Raw genomic sequence first — 16,908 nt, 5'->3', positions numbered from 1 at the left:
AGTTTTCCTTTCTTGCCAACTTTATTTTTATATTTTTTCCGAAATGAAATAAAAAAAAATAAGGGCTTTCATACTCCCAGAGCAGATTTATATTGTACAAAAAGGCGCAATATTATCCTCAAATAAGGCCTTCACTTTTTCCTAAATTTCCGAAACATTTTAAAATAAGCTGTCAATTGGATGTATAAAACAAACGGATAAGCTGTTATTTTTCTGTACTTGGAATGATAAGCACAAATTTATGTTTTGGCTTGGCAAACCGCATTCGCATGTATGGAATAAAACAGTAGGGAGGAAAAAAAAAGGTACTTTATGAAAAAAAAAAATAAAAATGGGTTAAATGGAAAGCAAATGATATATATAATGTATATAAATTATATTATACGACTTTAATAAAAGAGAAGCGTACAAGAAGTAAATTTAAAATGATTTTTTTCAATTTTACAAAAAAAAATTCAGCAGGGACAAAAAAGCTTATACATTATTAACGTACGTATATGTACATGTATATGTAGCGGGAAAAAAAAGCTCATAAAATTGTTGCGTTCGAGTAATAATTTCGCACATACAATTTTGTGCCTCCCTCGTCGTATGTATATTTCTCAAATGTTTGCCGGCTATTCATTTAAGGCTTGTTTTCCTTTGTTTTTTTAATTACCAACCGCAGGGCGTGTGTTGCGTGGGACATAGGCAGAATTGCATTTTTCGCGGAACTGAAAAGTTTCGGCCCCTTTTACTGTTCACGAGTAAAGCGTCAGCACTTGTATGTGTACGTATGCTGTTTGCTCATATGCATAAAATTTCCAGTTAAAATTGTTTTTAAAAAAATGTGGCATATGGATGCTCATATTGTAACAATTAGCTTATATACATATACATACTGGCGAAGGAATGAGTCTAAAAAATATGAAGAGATGTTGGCTTACGAAAAAGCAACAGCAAAAGTGTGGGTATTTAATTGACAAAATGGTCGAACGGACTCTTAACTGCCTAAGTGTGTATCTCAATCGATTTTCACAGCAGCGTGTACGTGCATGCACCTTTTTATGGCGCGTAACTGGTTATGAAAGAATTGTAAAGTTACTTTTACGGGTAAGATAAGCACAAAAGGACGTGTGCTCGTGTACGCATGTAAATAGAAATTTAAATGTAAGTTCAATTAGGAATGTGTGTATGCAAACACGAATTCATAAAGGTAGGTGTACCTGCTTTGTGCCACCTTTCGGCTCACCTAACGCAACTAAATGAGTGCGGTTTAGACGCTCTCCCGTGCTTTTTAAATTATGCGCATCGAACGGAATTGCCCAAACCAGAACTCTAAAGAATTATTTGGCAAAGGTACGAAAGGGGGGAAATTTTTTAATTGTGTGAAATCCTATGTATTCATTTTAAGGTCCTTTGTAGCTCCGTAAAAGCATACAAAAATATTTATGTATATATATAACGTAAGTAAGGTGCACGTTTCACAGAAGTGTGTGCTGCATTGTGACTAACAAACTGCTAGAGGTTTAGTTGAGAATTTCCACGGTTACGCTTGACTTTTTAAAAGGCTACGTACGCTTCCTACATTTTACTGTAAACACAGGTTAAACATTCCCAACGTTGCCTTTTTTCTTTCTTTCCTTTTTCGATTACGACGAAAAGGCATTTTTAGCTATTTAGAAAAATGGAACAAATTTCCGATTTTAAATTGCAATGTAACACCTTCTCACATGTTCGTTCGGCGCATTAGGCCGTAGCATAAATGCTGCCTCGTCTATTTTATCTATTTAGAGGTAACTGTCCACAATTTTTGCAATTGTACACAAAGTGTGCGACTAGTTTTTTCTTACATATTATATAGAAAAGCTTTCACCTTTGGATCTGCTCTTTCCATTTGCCCCTTTAGTAGTAGCATAATTTTAAAAAGTCAAAAATTTTACTGTATGAGTTTAGCAACGGTTTTGTAAAAAAGTGGGACATTTTTCTGTAGTTCCTTTTTCAGTAAAGAATATCACGCGGTGTTGATTTGTATAATCACATATTTTACACAATCACGTAAATTTCGTGGGGATTCCACTGGCAACGCAACATAATTATGCTTATTGTAGCATAAGAGACGATTTCTTTCTTTTATATTTTTTGTACCACTCATTTTGCTGCCCATCTTTGGATATTTTTACAATTTTTATAAGGTAATCTCAGGTTAATTTCGAAAGATGGAAAAATAATAGCAAATAAATCTTAAAGGTTTCTCTTTCTCGGAAAGGAAAAACATTTTGTTCATATGAATTGAAAGAACTTTTTTATTTTTTACGTTTCACATTTGGCCTTTCCTTAATTTTCACTTTTAAATACACCGTTCGCGTGGGCTTCTGCATTTTGCTGCCTTCGCTGCTGTTCCACTGGACCAGGAAAAGGCAATATGCCGCACGTACTATATGTCAAGGTGCCCTTTTTTATTATCATCTGATGTACATTAAAATGCCATATATTTTGTGAAAAAAAAAATAAGGGCGCCATGTTTTTTTAACATATATGATTGTTTTACATTTACGTGGGTTTGCTTCATTACATGGCGTACCATGTTGGTGAAGTTATTCTCTGTTAAAACTGTGTTGCGCGTTTGTTATAGGTTGCGCTCAGTCGACGTCATGCTGAATGTGAAGTTCTACGGTTGACATGACTCCCCACATTGTAATATTGAATGGCAGTGGGATGTAAATCACCCGCTTAGTTTTTTTCGATAGAAGAGGAAGCAGAGTACTACTCGATCTTGTTACCATTTCGATTGATAACAGCGTCATTAATTTGTGATGCAGCAGAACGAAGTCGTCTTCCACCCTGAAAAATAATATAATTTATTTTAAAGGATAGAAATGAAAAATGCTTCTCTAGACGCCGAACAGGGAACAGATCACAATGGTAGTGGTAATGACAACGAAATTGAAAATGTTAAGGAAAACGAAAGGGAAACAAACATGCTAAGGAAGAGCTTATGCTTGTCAAAGAACATGTTCGTGGGAAATGACATACTAACGCCGTTTAATTATAGCCTCCTTGCATATGACACGAACATAAATGAAAGAATTGCTAAGGTGGAGCAGGATGAGGATAAGAGAATAAAGGATTTAAAAGAAATATCCACCTTGGCAATTTCAGATGGGACAACCACCAAGAGTCAAGAAGAAATGTACAAGGAAAATGAACTGAATTCAAGAAAACAAAACTTGAGAGAAAATGTTATAAAAAAATTAACGTCCATAAAAGTGAATATAAACATGAAAGAATTGGATGAATATTCTTCTGTTAAAAAATTATATTTAAAAAAAATTGAAAAGGATGATGCACAAAGGGGAAAGGAAAGAAAGAAGAAAAAAAAAAAATCTTCCATCATAAGTAGCATTATAAATGATGACACAGTTACGCAGGACGATATAGGACATGATTTAAACTACATGAAGGAAAGCCTGATAACCAATCAGACGGGAGAGTTGGCCAAAAATAATAATGAAAAGAATAGCATTTTACCCTTTGTAAATCAGCCAAGAAATGAAGTACACAGTGGACCGATTATAAAAAAGTCGGACGACAGTGTACTAAGTAGTGATGCGCTGAAGAACATAAAAACGTTGGATATTTATAAAAAAATAAAAAAACCCAAGTGGCACTTTCCATACAAATTATACAGAGTAATTTTAGGTCATTCAGGGTGGGTAAACTGTGTCGACGTGGACATAAGCAACGAATGGTTTGCAACTGGTGCAAATGACAGGTTAATTAAAATCTGGGATTTAGCAACGTGTAAATTAAAATTAACCTTAACTGGCCATATAAATAGTATACGTGATATAAAAATTTCAAAGAGAAATCCTTATCTATTCAGTTGTGGGGAAGATAACAGAGTAAAATGTTGGGATTTAGAATACAATAAAGTGATAAGAGATTATCATGGACATCTGTCAGGTGTGTACTGTTTATCGTTACACCCGTCGTTAGATGTGCTCATGAGTGGGGGTCGTGATGCCGTAGTGAGAGTTTGGGACATTAGAACAAAGAGCTCCATTTTTGTATTATCAGGCCATACGGGGACTATTATGTCTCTGTGTTCGCAATCTGTTGAACCACAGGTTGTGTCGGGGTCTCAAGATAAAATGATAAGGTTGTGGGATTTAAATAATGGAAAGTGTAGAATAGCATTAACACATCATAAGAAAAGTATTCGGTCACTGTCTATTCATCCTTTTGAATATAGTTTTTGTAGTTGTGGCACAGATAATGTTAAAGTGTGGTGTGGAGCGGACGCTGAATTTGATAGAAACATTACAGGCTTTAATTCGATAATTAATTGCAGTTTAATTAAGCAGGACTCCTATTTTAGTGATTCGTCTATTTTAATCCTGGGAAGTAACAATGGCCAGCTGCACTTTTACGATTGGTCCAGCGGTTATAAATATGACACGTTATCAAACAAAGTGGTCCCCGGGACCGTCGAGTGTGAAAATTCCACACTAGCCATGGCCTTCGACAAAAGTGAAAGTCGCTTGATAACAACCCACGGGGATAAGTCCATTAAGGTAGAGCGAAAAAGGGGGAAGTAACCCTAACGCATACGCGAAAGGGTTGTGTGTATGTGCATGTATTTATGTACGGCACATGGTTTGTTTGTCATATTTCTGCTTACTTTGTGACAATTCGATGTTAAAAAAGAAAAAACTCATTTTTACGTTTGCAAAACGTGCCTATTAACATGCCCGTTAACGTGCCTATTAACGTGTCTGTTAACGTGCCCGTTACCATGCCTATTAACGTTTCTTTTTTTTTTTTTTTGTGCCCACTCAGATTTGGAGAGAAAATGAAGACGCGACGCCCGAAAATTTCCCCATCAAGTGGAACCCCTACGAGAGCTTCAAATTTTGACCGGGCCCCACTGCGCCATTTCACCGGGAATGAGTTTGGTGCGTTGTTTTGCGCATGTGTATGCGATCATGCATGTATATACACATGCGTAACTGCTAACGCGAATGTTATTTTATTTTATTTTATTTTTTTTTTGTTATGTCAAGCATATTTGCACCTTTAGAAAGAAGGAAAGCAAGTCTCATGTAATTATGACGACAGTGGCATTCGTGTGGTTTGCAGAAATTCGCGCACTTCGACTTATTCGTACTTACAAGTCCACATTCATGCGTTGCGACGCGGCAACGCCTTTTTTTTTAAAATGTTCCCTCTAAAATTGGCGTAGCGTGTCGTGAAAGAAGTACAGTTTTTTAAATTAAAATGTTGCCACATACAGGAATGGCAAAAGGGATATTTGTTCCATTGTTATGTGACATATTTTTTGAAGCATGAAACGTGTTTTATATAACCGTAACATGCTATTCCACCCTTTGATGTGCAGAATTTATTTTTTTTAAACTTCGCAGAAATTGCTTTAGCAACATTTTCTTTTTTTTGTATAAAGTATTCGCATCTATATATAAAATAAAAATGTTGTGCGAAGGATAACGCTTAGTTATTTTGTAATCATTGCAGAAGTTGGGCGGAAATGCCTTCACATAGGAATGCACAAACGGGCGCGTGAACATTCCCTGCTTTGGTGTACTTACTATTTTTAAGTTCCTCTTTGCATTAAGCCCTTTCAACTGCTTTAAATGAAGAACGAATTTGCCACATTGTAGGGAGGAAACAAGCAGAATAAGAAATAAGGAAGTGTTGAAAAATAACATGGGGGGTAGAGTGGACGAACAGAATCATTTGAGAATAAAATGCAGGAGGGAAGGAAAAAAAGGATGCCATTTTACGAAAAACAATTTTGTGAAGAAGAATACCATTAGCCACTTAACTTTAAGTGCCAAATTTGGAGAAAGTTGAAAAAAGAAATAATTTTTCCGGACGCTCTTTTAAGTTCCTCACATTTTTGATAAATATGACGGTGTAACAAATTAAAACAGCATCATTTACTCTTTACGAGAAAAAAAAAAAAAAAGGGGGAACTCGCTTCAGACGCCACCCTTAGAAAACCGCTTTAAAGAAAATGATAAGAATTGCAAAGAGGCAAATATACTACTCGTGTGAAAAAAAAAAATACTACACAAACAGATTATATAAAAAGGTGTGCAGCAACTGCACAAGTTTAAACATAAATAATGTAAACAAGTGTGTGTACTGTGATAGCTTACTAAGCGACAATGATATCAGATTAATAAAGAACACCATTTTTACAGATATCATAAATGTACGAAAGGAGTGGAAGCTTTTTGACAGAAAATCTGTAAGAAGTAATAACTTTTCCGCACCGTTATTGAATAATGTCGAAATTGACGATAAATATATTCGCCTTAAAAAGGGGCTGATAAATAATTGTGATAAATTGTATGTTTATTACAATTGTTATGATTATATCATATTAAATAATCCCCATAGCAATTCCTGTCTTAACCTTATGGTTTTATTTAAAGGCATTATGTATGATGTTAAGAATTTAAAGAGGAAGAACATAAACTGCTTGTTGCATTTGTACAACTATGTGTACTTTGTGATTGATATATTTCTGTATTTTCTTCTAATTAGCAAAGGGAAATTAGTTCACTACAGATACATGTATAATGTGTCCACCAAGGTCGACGCGGATTACAATGACGAGCTTGTAGATATTTTGTTCGAACTCAACACAATCATTAAGGAGAAAAAAAAAAACATGGTTTTGCAGAATGGGAGTAATGAGAAGGAGAGTCATCTAGAAAATGTAAACGAAAATAACATTATTGAAAAACTGAATGAAAATTATGAGAATATATATATAGATGTGTTAAAAAATGTTAAGGACAAACCGGCGTTGTGTAGATTTTTTAAAAAACTAGAAGATGTGAGTGTTAAAAATAAAATAAAAAGTTTGAAAAAATATTTGTACGTCGGCTGCTCGTACCCTTCGCCAATAAATCACTTTTCCCTTCAAATATTATTCCCGCCATTTTCAAATTATAACTTTTTTGCGTTTCCTTTTTATTTCCCCATACAAAAAATACTGCACGATTTGTACGTATATGGGCATGTCAAGAATTATAGCCACTCGGACATAATTAGGAACATATACAACGACAAGTTGGTTAAGGAATTGAAGGAGAGCGATTTGGCTTCGAGGAAAATTCTGCAGTTTTGAGCTTCTCTACGTTGAACAGTTTTAGAAGGAGGAAGCGAAATGTGTGTGTGTGTTGGTACGTACGCCATGTTGTGAGATAGAAAAGGGTGGTCATTTTTTCTGCACATAATTGTATACACCAAAGGAGGGAATCAATTTAGCGAACAGTTGGTCACGCTAATTTGTAGGATGAAGCTTGTTGGTAGGTAAATATTAAAAGCGGCAACACGATAGGCATATATTGTTCACCATAGGAAGAATTGTACCATTTGTATTTGCCTATATAGTGCTGTTCCAAATTGTTCATTTTGTTTGCCAGCCCAGTTGCAAATAATACGTTCTTATGATAGAGCTTTTGGGGGGTATTTATAAATTGCTTATATCCATGTAGAAGGGGATAAAAATTTACACTGTGTGTTTTTTTTTTCTTTTTATAAAGAGGTAAAAAGTGCATGATCTGAATTCGTTTTTTTTTTTCTTTTTTTATGTGAATGAAACGTTTGGGAATTTTCTATTCTTCTGCTTAATTATTTGAGTATAGAAGAGGGCTTAAATAAATGGAATGCCTTATGTGTACAAACAAAACTGTGGGCGCAGGGAATTTTGCGGAGGTGAAATATTGGGGGGCATTACCATTATTGCCAGTAGTGGAGGCAAACTTGGGTCATATATACACTATGCACATTTGAGAATGTGCTGATGGGAAAACGGGTGAAAAATGTGTTTTAGGATTTTCCTAATTATTCTGGCGAAGCTCTTAATAAGGACCAACGTAAGGAGGAACCATCGCGGGTGAACCACACATGCACCATCATGATTTAATCCATTTACTGCGGGGTTATAAGTAGGGATATATTACTAATAAAATTACACCATTTGGTGAAGGTAAAAGAAAATGCGAATATTCCCTTTTAAATATTTCATGAATGTACCACAGAAAGGTGTTTAAATGGTTTTCATTTTGGGGTGCTGAAAAAAATTACATACTTCCTTCGAAGGAAAATATAAGGGTAACATAAAGGAAACCCCAAAAGGCACAATTTTGAGAAAAACACCTCTTTTTTCCCTTATTTTTTTTCGAATCATTTCGCTAAATAGACACTTTGAGACACTTTGTATGTTTAAAAATGCACAGAAAAATGAGTATTACTGTTAAAGTGTAGTTAGTGCGTATAAATAATTTGAATATTCATAAATGCGCAAACAACACGTGAAACAACAAAAAAAAGTAATCTTTTAAAAACAAGGGAATTTAACTGTACGTTGGCGTGACGAAAAAATAAGTTAATTTTTTAATTATGCTGTACTTAGTAGGTTTTGGGTCCTCTTAGCGATACGCCATGCAAAGAAATGAACAAATAAAATTAGAAGAAACTTCATTTAAACATGAGCAGTGCACATATATATTTGTTGCACTTATTACCCCATGCCAATAGGAGTTTCATCATATATGTTACTTATAGAGTGAATGGCCAAGACAAAGGACTCATCTGTGTAGTAGTGGTTAAAGTGTACGAATAGGGGTACACTTATTGAGCTATTGGCAATTATTTATACTAGCTGCGAAGATGCTCAGTGGGGTTTGTTTCATGGCACTTGAAATGTTCTGTATTTTTTTGTTGTATATCATATGGATTAGGATTAACACATATTTGCATCAGGCCTAAATGTGTTTGGAGTCACATGTATCGGTACATATGTACATATTGAGCACTGTACGTTAAAACATTTGGGACATCTTCAGCTTGGCTTCATAAAGATGGTTTTCTTATTCATAATTTAAAGAAATATAAAGCGCCTTTCGATATTGGAGTCGTTCAACTGAAATGGTAGCTTATCCAAGCGTTACATTTTTCTCTTAGATAATTACACCATTCCATATTTTTTTCCATCTTCATTCTTACGATATCATTCCAGTAATCTTCTACCTCGACATCCCAGTTTTTAATTAATTTATTGAAAGCTTTATGTTTCAGTTTTTTCATGACCCCAACTAAAATTTCGTTGTCTTCTTGATTTTTATGCGTACGTTTCATTCCCATTATTTGGCACATATCTATCCAAGTCTCAAACATGCGTGTAATGTCGGATGCTTTGTCCATCATTAGAAATCCTATTAACCAGGTTCCAAACATGAGTTTATACCATGCATCATATTCTAGGTAATCTATGTATTCCCATTTCTTTTGCATCCTGCTCTCAAAATCGGCCCACTTTTCTACAATAATTTGAAATTCAGGATCGTCTAAGACGCTTCTTGAAGGACCAGACCAGGGATCTCTTCCCATTTTCTGCATTGCCAAGCTTCTCGCATTGTTGCTAAGTTGCATTTCGGAAATAGAACCTCCTCGTTGGGTGAACGCCCTGTGTGGGGGGATTTATACGTATACATGTAGAACAGTTGTAAGGAACGGTAAACAAATGCAAAAAATTTTGGACAGACCATTTGTATGCACATTTTTGTACAAAAAAACAGTGCTTCACAAATGTAAAAATTATGGTTGATTACAGAATGACCATTTGCTCTTTCCACTTACGGCAATAGACATAGAAGGACCAAGGCGCATGTCAATAAAAGCTTAGAAAATCGAGTAGTTCTGTTTCCATTGCGGCGTAAACGCTCGAACTTATGTTTCGTTAAGTCGCCATTTAAAGATGATTTTCTTGCAAACGTGTTGTACAAATTTGTATTGCTGCACATGGTTAACTAGTATTCTTGTAAACTGCAGAAATGCGTTATTTTAGCGATTGAGCTGTTCTTAAATTGTGTTTTCGTTGCTAACTTTCTAATATTGGGCACGTGCGCTGGACGGGTGAGAAAACTAGGTTTTGGTTACTCTATTGCTTTATTATGTGGTTGCTTTGTCTCTTTTGCTAATGTTTGCTGAATTCTATTAAACTTTGCTAATTATTATTTTTTTCTTTTTCGAAGCGGTAGTACTTGTTCATATGGATGGATTAACAAATCGTATAACATAAATACATTTCGCGTAAAGGGGGCTCACGGTTAATCATATTAACGAGCTTTTATATACAATACAGCTATGTTTTTTTTTTTTTTTTTTTTTTTTTTTCGCTTTTTATAAATGCAGCTTAAAAATTGGTATTATTGTTACATTTAAAATTTGCTTAAACGGACGGTTGCATTTATAGTACCACCGCGGGTGCAAGCTTTACATAATAGCTGTAGAACAAAATAATTGTAAGAATAAAAACGAGATGTACTCGTGGCAATAAGAAAGTTGCATGCTTAAATATACATCATTTTATCTATTTTGATAAGGAATTACATTAAGTATTTTCATTTTATAGTATTAATTACGTAAGGCAAAAAAAAAAAAAAATAAATAAATAAAATAATCTGTTGCGCAGGATGCATCGCTTCCATGCATCTTTTCTTAATCCTGTTGTTGTGTTGGTTAGCCAAATTGTGTTCAGCAAAGGTAAATACAAATACGTAATTTTAAATCGTTCAGAGGCAAAAAAATATTTTTTATAAGAATCGGCACAATAAGAAATCACTCCTTTTTTTTGCAATTTTAAATGTTTGTAAGGTACATGTATACATATACCTAAATGAACAACAGTACCAGAATGGCTGCTTAAAAATTGCATTTTTTTTAGAACAGAAGCCAAATGATAAATCAATGTAGTGCGAAGAATTAATAGAAAGAGTAATAACCCTCATGGGCTTTCTCCCATTGCACAACAACTAGTTGCAGCAGATATAGCACATTACTCTGCTGGCATGTTTGGGGACAATCTTTCCCTTTTGCGTTTTATTTTTTTTTCTTCCCACTTTTGACGATTAATTTGTGCAACACAGCATATTTTACTTGTGTACATAATGCAATAAGCTGCGGAATTATATATTGTATCTGTTGTACAAAAGAAAAAAAAAAGAAAAAAGGTAAATACTTTATTAACACAATTTTGAGAGGTATAGATGAGGTATGCATAATTCGCATGTGTGTTTTGTACATATTTAGGGAAAAGAGATTTAGCAGTGTATTGACTTTTTAGATGAACTACCCTTCCAGTTTATTGCCCCAATTCTGAGTAGAACGTTATAAAAAAAAAAAAATAATAATAATAATAATGCAATGCAATTGAATTGTTTTGATTTTATTCAAAAGAAGAAAAAAAAAAAGGGGCTTTTCCGTCGAGAGGGTCTATCCATTAAGTGCGTCTGGCTGTACATTTCAAAAGGGGTCACTAAGTTGTGCGAATGGCTCTACTGGTGTGCGTGCATTTTTGTATAAGCTGGTAGCCAACCCTCAGTCGTGTCACTGTTCCATATGATAAACTTGGCCGAAATGTATATAACGTGTGAAGTGGCCTATCATACCTTCTCCGACAGGATAAATGAAGAAACTATTTGAACAAGTAACATTCGAATAAAAATTAACCATAACTTGTTCAACGCTATATTAAAACACGGTATACGTATTAACGTAGCATAATTTTACGTTATCACATTTGATAAGTAGAATAATTATTTATGCCTATATGGAAGGAGGTAAAACTGGCAAAAGTTTACCAGTTAGGGGATATCGTTCTTCTTCCACTAATTGTTACATTAAACATTAATGAGAAACGTTAAAGGTAGACTTATAGCTAGAACAAATTTATTCTATTCGGTACTACAAATGGATTTAAGGGAGGTAGTTTTCCCCTCAAAGTGAGACCCTTGTACATGCGATATGTCATACACGTGGGGACATTTATTATAACGTGTTCGAAGTTTGAACAATCAGCCTTAGTTTTTGTTAGTCTATGCGGGTAATTTGACTGACATATTGGTTAATACCTTACTTAGGACTAAAGTGGCTGTGTAGAAGACAGTTCCATAAAGAACAAAAATAAAATAACGCTTTAACGGTTAACCATTCCGTGTTCATTTACATATGCACAAACCCTGTTTTGAAGGAGAAGTTTCTTCTACTGAATGTAGGTGCTGCACTACAACGTATGGATAACTTTTTTTTTCCTTCACTTTTGGCAAACTGTTGATCGTTCTTTTTTTTTTTTTTTTTTTTTCTTCTAAATAGCTGCCCGAAAATTATGGCATGGTATCTTATGCGAAAATAATATGTACTAATTTATTAATGTCTTTAACGTGTTTCAGTTTTAAAAAAAGGCTTACAGCGGCGTTTGCCAATACCTTAGAAAAAAAATCGTACGTAGGGTAGACAAATAGACATGTTTGCAAGGTATTGCCAATGCAATGTTTTTTCTTTATACGATTTGATAAGAGTAAGCAATTATATATTATGTACCGCACGCATGTATGTATATGTGAACGACTTATGCTAAAAATACCGCGCTTCAGTGACTTCCTTATACATTTTGTTCATTGCCTAAATAAAATGGTGCATAGGATTTGGTCAGTGTACTCGAAGGAATAAAAATAAAATCTATGCGTAGTTTTATTTTTTATATTTGTAGCTTAGAAAAAATTATAAATGGGCATATCGCCTTTTTACTATTATTTTGTACTTAAATATTACTTTTCACTTTAGCTGCGTATGGTTGTATTTATCGATAGAGGATTCAAAATTGCTAAAAAAAAAAAAAAAAAAAAAAAAAATTTAATGCGTATGGGATAAATTTAAATATTATAAATGCTGCAGTATTTTATTATTTTCTACTGCTTTAAAATTATTATTTAGAAATATTTTTTTGCGCCTCGCATATTTTAAGCATCCCCCAAATGACGGTGCGACAATATATTATTTTAGCAAGTATTGGAATAATGACAGAAGGAGATTCGTAAAAATGTTTTGTTTCCTTTGAAAGTCATTTTATTCATCATGAACATGTAATTTTAATAAGAAAAATAAATATGAATATAATATTCATATTTTATTTATTTATATATAAATTTACTGGTCCATTTTTTTATTTTTACTAGGTTAAAAAAGAATATGATAACTTTTTTCTGTTTCCTTTTTTTTTCTAAATGAAAAAAAAAAATATATATACATATATATACAATAACATGTATATAACTTTCCTAATTTTATTAATAATTTGTTTCATGAAACAAAATATTAATAATTAACAATTTTGTGAATTAGTATAATTATCTTTATGGGAAGAAAATGACATTTTATTATTACATATATATATGGATATACTAATATAATGAGCATTCTTCGCAGATTTTATAGTTCATTTCATATGACATTTAATGACCAAAAAGATATTTATTTACCAATATATAAATTTGTACGTTTACCATACTTTGTTTAAGAAAAATCTAAATATAATTCATGTAATATTTATAAATGTATAATTTTTGCCTAAATGTATAGTTACATATAATATTACTCCTTGATAGTACTCCACTGGCTAGTAGGAATATTAATGAAGAAGATTATTCTTACTGCAGTTTGGATGAATAAATAAATGAAATCAGACCCAAGGTAAAAAGCGGACAGAAGGCATATATTTCGAGTATTACAAAATTTAATGTGACTGGTATAGTAATACCAGACGCGATATACAAGAGGAAAAGAAGAAGAAAAAAAAAAGTTAAACCCCATTGTTTCAAACATGGCAACTGTAAGGAAATATCTTAGTAAAGAAGAAAAAAAAAAATTCCCTGTTCTCGTGAATATTTGTCTAGTTACCCTTCTGATTTGGACATTACAATGTTTTAATAATAATGTAAGATTTGCAAAAATATAGAAAAATAGAAAAGAATTGAGATTTTTTTAGACACAATTTGCATAGCCTTAATTGCATTTGTAAGGCAACAGAATTTGCAAGAACATATTGATAATATGTAAGAGAAAAATATGTGTTTTTTTAATATATATACTTTCCATTTTTTTACTTTCTCCTTATCCCATCTCCTTTTTAGTGTTTTTTGAATAAGTCTTGTAAAGGTAATGGCAGCTACTACAATGCAGAGGGGAAAACGTCGCTTAAAAGAGTCAAAAACAGATGTTTAGCACAAGGGGGGAATTTTGTTGGCCCCGAAATGGAGGTGCTAAAAGACACAATTGTAAATTACCTGTTAGGTAATAACAGAAAGAGCAATAATGATAATAGAGAAGAAATGAAACCAGAGGTGGTGGAACCAAGATACGATCACCCTCCTCCAAGAAACTATCGTGACCATCATTATCACAGTAGTCATGAAGACATTAGAACACATGACAATTATGATATAAGAGATGGGCGTGTTCATGTTAATCATAATCATCAAGGTCCGGAAGTAGTGTCATATTACATACCAGAAGGGGCGTCGGATAATGACCGAATGTTACAGCCTATATATTATTCAAGGCAACGATCGTCACAAAGAGTGCCATATAATGATAATAGAAATACCTCCATGATAGGTTATTTAAAGCACTTCTTACTGGAGCAGCAATTATTTTCTTCGCCCGTTTTAAATAAAATGGCCCCAATATTTTTTTTAATGTTTCTTTACTACGTAATATCAGCTATTATAAGCAATTTTCGTCATATTATAGCGCTCTATTTCTTGGCCAAGATAGTGAAATTGCACTATAACAGTAATAATAATTAATGGGAAGAAAAAAAAGAGAAGTGAAGATGCAGGAGAAGCATATATATATACTCTTTTAATGAAGTTCTGTTCACTTAAAGAGTGAACATATAGGTGGAGCGAAGCAGTTTAAATGGTGAAGGTTTAACGTGATATATCTGCACAACTTTACACAGAAGCAAAAGTGTGAATTATGCAGGAAAATGCTAAAATTGGTATGTAGTAGTTAGTGCTGTGCTGACATTTTTTGGTACGCGCTAATATTGCAGAACATATTAGTATACATATGCAATTATGGTATTTATTGATATTTTCATCGTATTATTTTCTGTACATTAAAATGTGGGGCCCGCATTGTAAGCAGTAGCAGTGTAGTAGCGTAATAGTGGGCGCCTGCAAGCTATCCATATGTGTGTATCTTCTGTATTGTGTGTATTTGTGTGTGTGCTAATGAGCCTACACATGTGTCTTATATATGCGTATGTGCGCGCAGGTACACCGCAATGTGCACCTATGTGCGTACATACATGCTGAAAATTACACCATGTACGTACATGCATAAATATACATATATATATACGTACCTATATGCGTAAATGTGAACATATGTACACACATATACATATGCATACATATGCACACATATATAGGTCTATATATATATTTGCATACATTTTTTTGATGTCTTGTTTTTCTATCTTTAAAGGAACACAAGGCCTAATTATTATAAAGCGCTAATTTTTTTTTAAGGACGCTACTTTTAATTTAAGTATTGTATTTGTATGAAAATTGGTATGTGTATATGTATTTATACATATTATATATGTACATGCAAGGAACGCTTTTCCCATTGTGCATATCCAGTTTTTAAGATTAATATTTGATGTCATCACTTATGCATACATAGTTACGTTGAATTAATTAGTTTATGTATTATTTAATGTGTACACTCCTTTTTGTATTTTATAATTAATTCTATATTTTAACGTAATATTTTATGTATTCATTTTGTTTTTTTCTAAATTAAACAATTTTAAGAAGTAAAATGTAAAAAAAATAAATCCCAAATGAGAAATTTGCAACTTTTTGCTGATTTGCTATGAAATATGTGCCAAAGTTTATCACTAAATCGAATTCGTTGTAAAAGAAAATGCTATTACATTATTGGCACATTTTGCACATTTTACTGCACACGAAGGGGATCTAAAAAGGTTCAAGTTACTAAATGGGGATGTTTTTTTTTTCTAATTATAGAGGGTTCTTAAAATTTTGTAAAATGCACACCCATCGGGGCATTTTCATTTTTACAGAATATCGAGTGGGTAATTTAGTTAATCGTTCGTTGAGGAATATAGGAATGGCTAAACGGCACATGCGTAGCTGCGCTAAGGCGGGCTAGGAAAGCTGAAAAAAGGATAATAATTCTTTTTTGGAAAGAAACAAAAACGAAAGCATTATCTTAAAGGAATAAGCGCTTACGCAAATTTGAGCAATACTTACATTTTCTTTTCCGCCTTAATAAGGAATTAATCTAAAGGGATGACTGACAAAAACAGGTATGGTATATTAGCAGCTACTGAAGTGAAAAGAATAAAATTAAGCAGTGTCATTTTGTTGCTCCCAATGTGTTAAATTACGTCGTAAGAAGCGTGCCCTATTGGGGTGTTCCTACACGTCTGAGTATTTTTTATTTTTGCCAATTTGAAGAGTAAAAAACCTCAGCCTTGCAATTTCTGTAGAGTCAAATGAAGTTCATAAAATGCAGCCAAAACGTCGACGGCGGGTGAAAACAAAATAAATAAGACCTTTTCGGTGAGGTAAAAAATATGGCATTTCACACGGTGTGGAGTATATTTACCTTTGTACGTTTGCCCTTTTGCACGATTGCACATATTTTATGTTAACTGGTTCATTTAGACTAAGAGATTCAATCGCCCCATTTGTTAGGTAGCGTATTTTAGAACTAATATTTGGATGAGCATAATGCGCGTAATGCGAATAATGTAGAAAAATTGTTTTTTTTCAGGAAGCATTGCCTTATGCCCCAATTTGGTATGCTACTTTGTAGATCCATTTTAGTTATTTTTTCCCGTTCTTAAGACAATTATGGAATATTTAATAGGGGGGCCAAGTATAGTGTAACATATAATCTGTGTTGTTGTAAAATATGGATATATGGTGGTTTAAAAGATAAAAAAAAATTGTTTTCCTTAGATAATACTATAATTTTAAAAAATGTTCTTAATATAATTCTTTTTAGAATAAA

At 33.3% G+C, this 16,908-nt stretch overlaps 4 protein-coding genes across 4 annotated transcripts; 3 read left to right on the top strand and 1 right to left on the bottom strand.

Annotated features, from left to right (window-relative positions):
• Nucleotides 1-2,858: 2,858 nt before the first annotated feature.
• On the top strand, nucleotides 2,859-4,899 carry PCOAH_00019510 (Regulatory protein; the record flags this gene model as incomplete). The annotated part of the gene is made up of 2 exons (XM_020058760.1): nucleotides 2,859-4,556; nucleotides 4,822-4,899. 2 exons carry the CDS (start codon nucleotides 2,859-2,861, stop codon nucleotides 4,897-4,899), a joined length of 1,776 nt encoding a protein of 591 aa, XP_019914554.1.
• Nucleotides 4,900-6,016: 1,117 nt separating this feature from the next.
• PCOAH_00019500 (Uncharacterized protein) lies at nucleotides 6,017-7,141 on the top strand (the record flags this gene model as incomplete). Its single annotated transcript, XM_020058759.1, has 1 exon — nucleotides 6,017-7,141. The coding sequence occupies one exon, from the start codon at nucleotides 6,017-6,019 to the stop codon at nucleotides 7,139-7,141; it is 1,125 nt and encodes a 374-aa protein (XP_019914664.1).
• Nucleotides 7,142-8,937: 1,796 nt separating this feature from the next.
• Nucleotides 8,938-9,821, bottom strand: PCOAH_00019490 (Uncharacterized protein; the record flags this gene model as incomplete). The annotated part of the gene is made up of 2 exons (XM_020058758.1): nucleotides 8,938-9,484; nucleotides 9,658-9,821. 2 exons carry the CDS (start codon nucleotides 9,819-9,821, stop codon nucleotides 8,938-8,940), a joined length of 711 nt encoding a protein of 236 aa, XP_019914397.1.
• A 3,259-nt stretch (nucleotides 9,822-13,080) lies between these two features.
• PCOAH_00019480 (Uncharacterized protein) lies at nucleotides 13,081-14,663 on the top strand (the record flags this gene model as incomplete). The annotated part of the gene is made up of 2 exons (XM_020058757.1): nucleotides 13,081-13,792; nucleotides 13,989-14,663. 2 exons carry the CDS (start codon nucleotides 13,679-13,681, stop codon nucleotides 14,661-14,663), a joined length of 789 nt encoding a protein of 262 aa, XP_019914688.1.
• Nucleotides 14,664-16,908: the final 2,245 nt, after the last annotated feature.

Source organism: Plasmodium coatneyi, chromosome 8 (genome assembly GCF_001680005.1).
Source record: "Plasmodium coatneyi strain Hackeri chromosome 8, complete sequence".
NCBI classification, from domain to species: Eukaryota; Apicomplexa; class Aconoidasida; order Haemosporida; family Plasmodiidae; genus Plasmodium; species Plasmodium coatneyi.
The sequence above is the reverse complement of the archived record's forward strand: the minus strand, read 5'-3'. Positions and strand labels throughout refer to the sequence as shown.